General features: G+C 42.6%; 1 protein-coding gene across 3 annotated transcripts in view; it reads right to left on the bottom strand.

Annotated features, from left to right (window-relative positions):
• Positions 1-10,329, bottom strand: part of KLF8 (Kruppel like factor 8) — a 75,118-nt gene extending 64,789 nt beyond the window's left edge. For 2 of the 3 annotated variants that reach the window (XM_036305445.1, XM_036305449.1), the window contains exon 1: positions 7,911-8,008. In XM_036305445.1, coding sequence (XP_036161338.1) covers positions 7,911-7,923 — 13 coding nt within the window. In that variant the 5' untranslated portion in view covers positions 7,924-8,008. Of the gene's footprint in view, positions 1-7,910; positions 8,009-9,799 lie in introns of those variants that run through there. The other variant, XM_036305447.1, reaches the window with a different exon arrangement.
• Positions 10,330-10,656: the final 327 nt, after the last annotated feature.

The following is a 10,656-nucleotide window of genomic DNA, read 5'->3' as shown; positions in this document are numbered from 1 at the left end:
TGAGGGGACACTTTGCATATTAGCCTTTTATATATATAGATTCTTTATGTATTCATCTATCAATGAACACTTAGATCATCTCCATGTCTTGGCTATTGTAAAGAATTAAATAATGCCACAATGAACATTAGGGTGCATTTATCTTTTTTGAGTTAGAGTCTCAGTCTCTTCATCTATAAAAGTGAGAGAGAGAGAGAGAGAGAGAGAGAGAGAGGAAGAGAGAGAGAGAGAGGGATATTGGTGAACCTTGGCCTTTTTTAGAGCCATGCTACAGAAAATGTTATCCACCCAACAGTATCTGTATCACCCAGAAATTTGTTAGAAATATAGAATTTCCTCAGGTCCCACCCCAGACCTTCTGATTCAAAATCTGCATTGTAAGCAGAATTGTAGTTGATTTATATACATTGAAGTTTGAGCAGTACTGACTTAAGTGAAGTGAAAGGAAAATGAGAGAATCTATATAATTTCATCAGCAAGTTAAGGAGGCCAAAGTTGGGGGTAGGTATGAATGGGCAGTTGAAAATATTTAAAAATCTTGGATCAGTTACTGTGGGGTTGGATGAAAGGATGGTGAAGCAGCCAGGATTTTCCCTCTGAGATTGGAAAGCGTGAGCTTATACTGAACCAAATCCAAGTACTTTTTAAGGGAGAAGAGAGAAGATAGCACATATATGAATACTACCATTTACTGACTGAACATTATACTTTTATGTGTTATGTAATCATCATAACAATTACCAGATAGGTATTGTAAAGAATTTAGAGCAGTGTCTTGCATATAGTAATTGCTCAATAAATGTTAACTTTTATTGGCATTTGCAATAAATGCTGTCTTAAGCTGCCAACTAAAGGAGCTAGAGGCAAGAGAGAGAGGATCCAAAGTAACAGAACCATAGTCACTTTATTGCATTGTTAACTTCAATAAAGAGGAAAGAGAAAGCAAACCAATGTCTGCTCAGATTTCAAATGTCCTAAGTGAAATTTCTCTTTCTAGGAAGTTTCCTGGCTTTGGCTCTGAGTTCTTCTCTCTTTGCACTGAAGAGTGTAGAATATTACCCTGGCAATAAGCAACTCTGCTTGAGGAAGTCAGGATAATTCTATTCTATTTATAAAAGGCAAAGCAAATGCCAGAAGAGGCTGCAGGACTGGGGCAGAGCTTGAATTCCTTTGGAAGGAATCCATCTCATGATCTTGAGAGAGAATAGTTTCAGACTGGGCAGCTTACTTCAGTACTTTCAGGAGCAGGGTGCGGGGGCGGGGGGGGGGGGAGCTTCCCTCTCAACATCCTCTCTAGGACTAGCAATCCCTGCACCCCAAAGCTTGGGCTGAGAGTGAAATCTTTCTATATCAACTGCTACTTTTGTAAGGAATATTCGGAAGGGAACTTTGAAGTCCTTGGAAAAAAAAAAATCATTGAAACAAGAAGTGTCCAAAGCCTCAGCTGGGAACCACAAAACTTGGAAAGCTCTTTGCGTCAAAGGAATCCAAGAAGAAAAACACAGTAAATCCCCGTCATCCTGTCTAATTCTAAAGCCCAGGCATTACACTTATGAATGGAACTTTTGCCAATTCTTCAGTCCTGAGCACATCACCATTAGCTGCTCTCCTTTAGACCTGCCTGCCCCCTTTTCATCCAGGGCTATTAACTTTCAGAATGCAGTCACCAGGCCTTATTCAGTGGCCTAAGGTCATTATAATGATGAATAAGGTGATTTTAAGCGACTGGAGGAAGGAAGCCCTGTGGGATTCAAAGTGCTAAAAGAAAAGCAGGGTAGGGTATTCTGGCAATTTGGGCCTCAAATTGCTTTGTAATAAGAACAATGCGGGTGAAGTGAACCCTAAACCCTCCCAAAATAACAGGTCTAAACCTGGCAAGCAGATCAGATAGGCCAGGCTTGCAGTAGGTTGAAAGATCTCCAAGAGAATACCAGAAGCTACCACAAAGTGAGTAGAACCCAAATATCCGTGGTACAGGGGATATATTTGGAAGTGTCTGCTCCACACATAACGATCCCCTTATATCTCCTATCTGATTTATAAATGTGTGCCCCTTGTTTCCATTACATAACCCTAGCCTCCTGGGCCAAAGGTCACTTATCTAGGGGTAGGCAACTGACTCGATCGATCAGTGCCCATTCCCTGTGACTTGGTCATTGGTACTAAGCCAGCCAGTAGCTTTCTATGAGACTGAACTGTAACATATGAACTTAGGAGATAACGAAGGTATCTCTTGCCCACTCCGTGCTCTCATCTACTAAGTGAGAAAAAAAATAAGCTGACGTGCAGAGGGAACCAGATAGGAGACACCGAAAAAATAAAAAATAAAAATTAAAAACAGCCTGAGTTCCCAACAACTTCCCATTTCCAAAACTCCGTTCATTCCCAAGAGTCAGTCACATTCCTCTTGCGCTTAAACTAGCTCCAGCTGGTTTCGGCTTTTGCAACTAAAGGATAGAAATGAATAAATAACATGTCTAAAGGGGCAGCTGCTGCTCAGGTCCTGGTGACTGTCACCATGCAGCAGTCTAGGCCCAGTGATGCGAAGTATTTCAAGTTTTTCAAGAAAGTTGCAAACCTATATTTTACATCAGGGGTGGGGACCCTTTTTCCTGCCAAGGGCCATTTGGATATTTATAACATCCTTCCCGGGCCATACAAAATGATCCACTTAAAAATTAGCCTGCTATATTTGGTCAAACATTTCATTAACTCACCCCTAATGCCCTGGCAGGGCCAGACCAAATGATTTCATGGGCCTTATACGGCCTGCAGAAGAGACGTTCCCTACCTGTTTCACATGAAAAATTCCACTCATATCCACTGGTAATGAAATCAAATTCTAGAAAACATTGTCAATATAAAGTACATCTGTGGCCTCAGTGTGGTTTGCAGACCCCTGAATCGTGACCTCAGTCAGCAAATTTCCTATCTCACCTGCTGTTTCCTTACTTCCTAAATCTTGCATCTATTACTATATTTTTCATGTATACCCATTTGTGCTGCATTACACTGATATTTGGGCCAACCTTGATCTATTTCCTTTTGGTCTTGCTGACTAGCTAGCTAAACATATAGTGATCAGAAATGTGGATTGCAAAAGCCAAACTATCTGGTCAAATTCAAGTTCTGCTGATTATTAGCAGAATTTTCCCAGTTTCCTTACAGGTATGGTCATAGATTTGAAGAGCTGTAGTTTCTCCGTTTATCAAATGGAATACCTGTCACACTTATGAATGCTATTTTTGTTGTTGTTATGAATATTGTTTGAATATCTGACTAGCAGCCATACTATTACTCTGGCCTCCCAGAAAGTACAGATCTCACCCTTTTTCCCTGATTGCAATGACTCTTGGGGGTTCAATGAGTACTCAGGTTTGTGTCTACCTTCCGGCCCCAGAAATTTTTCTGGTCTCTGTTGAATGACACGGTGCTAAAGATGTCTCTAGTTTCTCTATTTAGCACACGAAGCAGCTGTTTATGTAATCCCTAAGGTTTTTTAAAGTAAAGAATGACTTTTGGGGAAAGTGCTCTTAATACTGTGCCTATAAAAAACAGAGACTCCTTTATTTATAGTTGTGTCCTGATTCTGTCTACTTTTCCAGTCTTTTTTTCCTGCCACTGACCCAGAACATTCTTATGCTCACTATTTCCTAAATACACCACCTCTCTGGAACCTCCATTCATTGACACATGATATTCCTTTTATAATGTCCTTACTTTCTCTACTTGCCTTGAAAATTCATATTTCTCTTTTAAGACTCAAGCATCACTCCTATAGCAAGTCCTCTCTGACTCCTTGACCCCCAATGTCACCCACATCTTTCCTGCTCATATTAATGATTTGCTTACTTGTCAATTTCCAAATTCCTCCCTCCTTGAGTCTCCTCAGCCTTCCTGTAATCTTCAGTGTCTTTATCAACAAAATGAGTAAAATCCCATGATGAATTTACATGAGAAACATGCAAAGGGCTTAACATGGTCCTTTGCATACAGTATGTGAACAGATACTACTTGTTTGGTAGAACTTTGTCTCCCAGCTGAGTTCGAGGGCAAGGTTGAGGTAATATATTTTTGTACCCCAGCCTGTAGCACAGAGCTGGCCACACATAGCGTTCTCAGGGCATGTATGTTGAAAAAGCAAATAAGATGAATGAATGAATGTTGCTTCCCCCTTTCAAAGCTATCTGCCTTATATATGCGGAAATGGTTAATGTATAGTCAGGTTTAAATAAACCAAAGCTACAGATCGCATTCCGCTACAGCAGCAAAAAGCACTCTAAACTCCTCTGAATATTTTCTGCTCTACTACCATGCCATCATTGACCAGCAAAAGTGTCCCCAGCTCAGGGAACAACTTGCCAAACAACATAATACCATCCATCTGAGCATCAGGTAACATGAGCTAGACAATAACATTCGTTGAAACCTGGCTGTTTCCCTGAGACACTACAGAGGAAGAATATTGACATTCCTGGTTTTCCAGCAGCTAATTTTGCCCCACCTATATTATCACCAAAAGTAGAGTTATCTAACCTCATAAGAGCCCTTCCCTAGCCTTATTCCATTCCCCTCTAGGCCCACATTGTATTGATGCTGCCTTTGGCTATACGATTCTTTCTGTTTAGAATGCCCTTTCCCTTCCACTCTGACCATCCAAATCCTACCTATACTTCTTGAGCAAGTTGCTTCATTTTTTTTTTTAACTTATGAATTGTTTATTTCTGGAAATTTCCCCCTTTTTTATTGAATTGATTGGGGTGGCACTGGTTAACAAAATCATAGCTTCAGGTGCACAATTCCACAACTGCAGTCACTGTGGAGGGCAGTATGGAGCTTCCTCAAAAAAATTAAAATTGGAGCCGAAACCGGTTTGGCTCAGTGGATAGAGCGTCGGCCTGCGGACTGAAGGGTCCCAGGTTCGACTGCGGTCAAGGGCATGTACCTGGGTTGCGGGCACATCCCCACTGGGGGATGTGCAGGAGGCGGCTGATCGATGTATCTCTCTCATCGATGTTTCTGACTCTCTATCCCTCTCCCTTCTTCTCTGTAAAAAATCAATAAAATATATTTTTAAAAAAATTAAAATTGGAACTGCCTTATGACCCCGTGATTCCAATTCTGGGAATTTATCCAAAGAAACCCCGAAACACTAATTCAAAAGAATATATGCACCCCTATGATCATTGCAGCATTATTTACAATAGCTTGATTTTTCTGTGCCCCCATTTCCCTTACTGAAAAACGGGGGAAATAACAGTATATAGTGGATAGGATTGTTTTATTATATGAATTGATACATGTAAAGTGTATAGAGGGCTGAGCACACAGTAGGTCTTCAGTAAATGTTAGTTATATACTATATATTAGGTGGGAATGTTTGGATGGGTGAGAGAATCAAAGAAGAAAAAGAAAGTGAAGACGAGAGAAGAAAGCTGTTGGAACAACTTCTTAGAAGGTACAGGAGAGAATGGATCCTCTTCCACTTACTGTGTGACCTTAAGTACTTTACTTTCCCACGTCTCAACTTCCTTGCTATAAAATGGAGATGACAATAGTGCCTACCTCACGACATTATTGTGAGGATCAAACAAAACGATACATGAAACATACTTCCCCACGGGGAAGGACTTGGGGAGAAGGACAGAGAATAGCTTAAAAGAAATCTTGTGAGACCAAAAAGACTAAAAGGTTTTTTTTTTTAAATTCCAAGTGAATAATTTTCAGTTTCATGATAGAGTAGAACCTTGTGAAGTTTTCTTTAAAAGCTTAAATATTTTTCTAGTGCTAATAAATTTACTGTGATTTCTTATTCAAGTGCATTGAAAAGGCTTTTTATATTTAAGTAGTTTCAAATGTGTCCGAAACCTTTTCCAGGTAATTGTATTATACAACAATGGTTAGTATGAAATTAAATTGTATCAGTTGACATGAATTCAGCAATAAGCTTATTAAGTTTTATCTTTAAAGAAACATTCTATCCAGCCCTGGCCAGTTTGGCTCAGTGGATAGAATGTCGACCTGCAGATTGAAGGGTCCCGGTTTTAATTCCAATCAAGGGCACGCACCTCGGTTGCAGGAGGCAACCAATTAATGTGTCTCTCTCACATCAATATTTCTCTCTGTTTTTCCCTCTCTCTAAAAATCAATGGAAGAATATCCTTGGGTGAGGATTAAAAAAAAGAAAAAGAAACATTCCATCCAAAGCATAAAAACATAAACCATATTGATATTCTAGAGTAGAATTTTAAGTAAAATAATTGTTGATTACTTATTTTCTTTAAAAGTGACTTTTACTCCCACTTCTAGGAATATATCCTAAGAATCCTGAAACACCAGTCAGAAAGAATATATGCACCCCTATGTTCATAGCTGCACAATTTACAATAGCTAAGATCTGGAAACAGCCCAAGTGCCTATCAGTAGATGAGTGAATAAAAAAGCTGTGGTACATTTACACCATGGAATTCTATGTAGCTGTAAAAAGAAGGATCTCTTACCCTTTGAGACAGCATGGAGGGGCCCGGAGATGGTAAGCAAAATAAACCGGTCAGAGAAAGACAAGTATCACATCACATGATCTCAATCATATGTGGAATCTAATGAACAAATAAACTGATGGACAAAATAGATCCAGAGACATAGAAGCATGGAACAGACTGATGATTCTCAGAGGGAAGGCAGGAGTGAGGGGGTAGTAGGAAGTGATCAACCAAAGAACTTGTATGCATAACCGTAGACATAGACAATAGGGTGGTGAAGGTCTGAAGGGGAGGGGGGTCAATGGGGAAACAAAGGGGGGAAATCTATAATATTTTAAACAATAAAGATTTAAAAAATGGCTTTTACTCGGTATAAAAGTCAAAATTTTTGTAAGGTCCTATATGATCAGGCCCTCTATATAGGTCCCTCTGACCACATGTCCTACGACTCTCTTCCTCTCCACTCCAGTGATACGCAGTAGATAAAAGCGTTTGCCTGCAGACTGAAGGGTCCCGGGTTCAATTCCCTGAACACATCAAGCCTTTGCACATTCTCTTTCCTGTGTCTACTACCCCAATCACTCAGGCATTATGGCTGGCTCTCATTTCACTCAGGTATATTTTTAAATACCACCGTATAAGAGAAATTTTCTTTAACTGCACTATAGTAAATATATCTCCCCAATCCCAAATGCCTTCTATTCTTTCTCCCACCTTATCCCCACCCAACAAATACCTTTATTGTTTATTGGCTTTCCCCTCCACCAACACACCCTCATTAGATAAAATTCCCCAGTCTGTGCAGTGATGACACAGAGTAGATTCCTACTAAATATTTGTTCAATGAATTAATTAAAGAACATCATATCACAATGCACATTGTGTTGATACCTTTGTTTATCACAGCTCCTCGACCTTGAAGGCTGAGCAACAACCAGGAAAGAACTCATACCAAAGTAAATGTACGAGCAAGCTGATCTAGTCTAGGCACGAACAGCCTAGGTCACCAGATACAGGCATTTGAGAAGGGAACTTGAGGGTCAAAATTACTTCTACTTCTACTCTCTACTACAGAGAAAGCACAAAATATCCTTTTTACAATTATCCCCCCGAAACCTTTTTGCCTCCAAATAGATAGAAATTCTCCCCAATCCCAGGAAGCAGAATGAATGACAGCAAACAATTTAAATCGCTCTGGGGAAGTCACTAGAAGTCCTTGGAAAGGATTTCTATTGCTTGCCTGTGAGCCGTTAGTGGGTTCACAACCCTTTCATTGTCCTAGGAAGAAAATAACCATATTTCAGCAATGGTATTTTATGAGAGCTCCGAACCGCCTAGTTCCCATATCCTACAACTAGAAATTCTCCCAAAGGAAAACAAACCAATACGAACACAAAGGGACAATCAAATGTGAAAATGGAAGCATACCTGTTCCTAACATAGTCCATGCATACCAACTGCAGGAGGCTGGGTATGGCACCAACACATAGTTGCTTCTCCACCCTCCATGCAAGGGTGTGGATAGCAGACTTCAGTGGGTGTGACATGTACAAGTGGTTCTTGGCTCTGCGTCAAGACTGTACGCCCACTGACGAAAGTAAGGAAGAGTGCCAGTTGAATTTATGTTTCCTTTGTTTATAGGAGCCCATAGGCCAGTGACTTTAGGGGGAAATACTTCTAAGTGAGGCTTTCTTTTTTTTATCTGAATCCAGTGGACTCAATGATATGGCCGCTCACAATAAGGTCCCTTTGCGGTTTGGAAAATCAACTGAGGAGAGAGGGGATGGAGGAAGGTGCTTTACTTAAATGTTGCCTAGGAACCTAGAACTAACACATGCCCTTGATGGGAGTTGGCACTGGGATGCAATGAAACCCAACACATTAAAGGAGGGAGGAGCTCTGTGACTTGCATTTAATACCAGAGACAGCTGAACTGGTAAATTGCAGAGCACTGGGAGCTGTGGCATTCCATCCACCGAACAGAAACTTTCAGAGTGAAATGCTAGCCCTCAAACCTCAAACAACACGTATTCATGTCTGTAACCTGTGGGATATCATTAGGCTCCACCCAGTCCTGCCACTCTCCCTAAGCAGAAAGATGAGAGAGACAAACGCGGGAGAGATGCCACTGGTCCATCCGAGACCCTTCTAACAAGTCTCCACCACACCAGTTCTTTATTTAACCTCAGAAGGGAGCTGGTGAAGCCCTTCTCCCCAGCACAATCTTCCTGACTGGACATGGACACGGGCAAGGCAGGTCATCCAAGGTGGCCTTAGCTTCCCTATTGAAGCAAACTCCCGTTGGCCTTTTGCATGCCATTTAGCCTTGAGTTCTTATCTCTTCCAGCTGCATCTCCCAGCGACCTGGGCTTGGGCGTGTGGCTGCCTGGTACTACAGGAAAAACATAAGCGGGAACCATTGGAACTTTCACGTGATGGATGCTTGGTAAATGTTGGAATAAAATTCAACACACATCTCCATATCCTAAGAAGGAATCTTGGCCACCAATCTGTTAAGCAAGGAGTCAGTGGCATCACTCGACATGGTCTTGACATAGTAATAGACACCGCTCTGCCGTGGGATCAGCCACAGGCAATGAATCTAGCATTCAAGAAATAGTTGTAGAATGAATTCTTTTTTTTTTTCAAGTCATCTGCACTGCCATGGCACCTCTTAGGAAACAGAAAATTTTCCATCCACCTAAAACTGCTAAATCGACTGCAGTTAACTAATGTGCAACTTCAGGGTGCGCCTCCTGATAATCAGCTGGATATCAGAACCAAGTGTGGAGGTTGGTATAGGGGAGAAAAAGCTATCCTTCCCATGCAAATATCCCCAAAACTCAGAGTGTCATAGTAAGGCGAGTCACTGCTGTCCTTCTCGAAATTGAATTTCCAATACAGATTTCCCTCAGTTGAACTAGTGCACTGTCCCTTTAAGAAGCCAGGCAAGATGGAGCCCTCCCAACTCACAGCTAGAGGCTTTAAGCAACCTGATAAGGATGCTGGAGTGTGACAAAAAGAAAGAACTCCTGGAGAGGGTAAGTCGAGGCTCTAATGATCTGAGGGGTAATCGAGGCACCAAACCATACAAACATCCAACTCTGAGCGCGCCTATGCCAGGGGTGGCAGCTCCCCTAGCGCCACCCCTCCTCCCCTTCCCTCCCTTTCTTACCCCACCCTGCTCCACCCTCAGGATCCTCCTTGAAAGAGTCTCCTTCTATAAGGTGGCTCCTTCGCCGCCCAGCGGAGACCCCAGTGAGGGGGGCAAAAGGAAGGGGAAAAAAGGGTAGGTAGGCAAAATGAAAGGGACTTACTTTTGGATTCTGCGCCTCCGGAGGCATCCTCTCCTCCCAGCCTGGGGCCAGGGCCAACGGACGGGGCGGGGCTGGGGTTGAGCTGATGGACTCGGGGTCCTCACTCCCTCGTACTGCAAACCTAGTTCAGTGGCGAGTTGGAGGTAATGGGCACCGACCAGGGCCGGTGTACACTCGATTTGAATGATCTCCAAAGGAGACCGAAGGGTTGGAGAGAGTTGACCGTGGGTGGGAGTGGAGGTGAGCTCTAAAGCCCTCCTTTTCCTCCCTTTCTGACTAGCTTTCCCCGCCCGGCATTAGCGATAATCAGGGGCAATGGTTTTCTTTTTTCTTCCTTTTGGTTTCTCCCAGCTGCCGGTCCCAGACCCCACCCAGCGGCTCCACCCCATCCACTGCTACACATTCTGTCAATCACCAGCCCCTTTAAAGCTGCATCGCACAACTTGGGTTTTCGTCCGTCTTTGGCGGGCAGACAGAATGCCCGGGCGCCTGGCCTTTCCTGCAATTCCTCTGACCTTTCTGCTGAGTTTAGGAAGCTAAGCTTAGTTGCTAGTGGAGGCTCCCCCTCCCCCTCTGCCCCGAAGCTTTCACAGTCCGCTCCACCCAAAGTCCTTCCGGGCCGGCCAGGCCACGCCATACTCTACCCCATCTATTTTCTTTACTTTGTTTCTGGTTTTAAAAAAAAGAAAGAAAGAAAAGGAAAAAAAAGTGGCTCCTTTGGCTCCAGATAGCCAAGAAAGTTTGTGCAGCGCCCTCTCTGGCGCCGCCCACTTCCTTACAGTTTCTGGACTGAAGTGGCTACAGCAGATCCCCTGTCTTTGGGGCCTCTTGGTTTGGCCTGACTCAGTATATTCAAG

Source organism: Myotis myotis, unplaced genomic scaffold, assembly GCF_014108235.1.
Source record: "Myotis myotis isolate mMyoMyo1 unplaced genomic scaffold, mMyoMyo1.p scaffold_m19_p_4, whole genome shotgun sequence".
In the NCBI taxonomy this organism is placed as follows: Eukaryota; Metazoa; Chordata; class Mammalia; order Chiroptera; family Vespertilionidae; genus Myotis; species Myotis myotis.
This window is presented reverse-complemented; position numbering and strand designations above follow the sequence as displayed.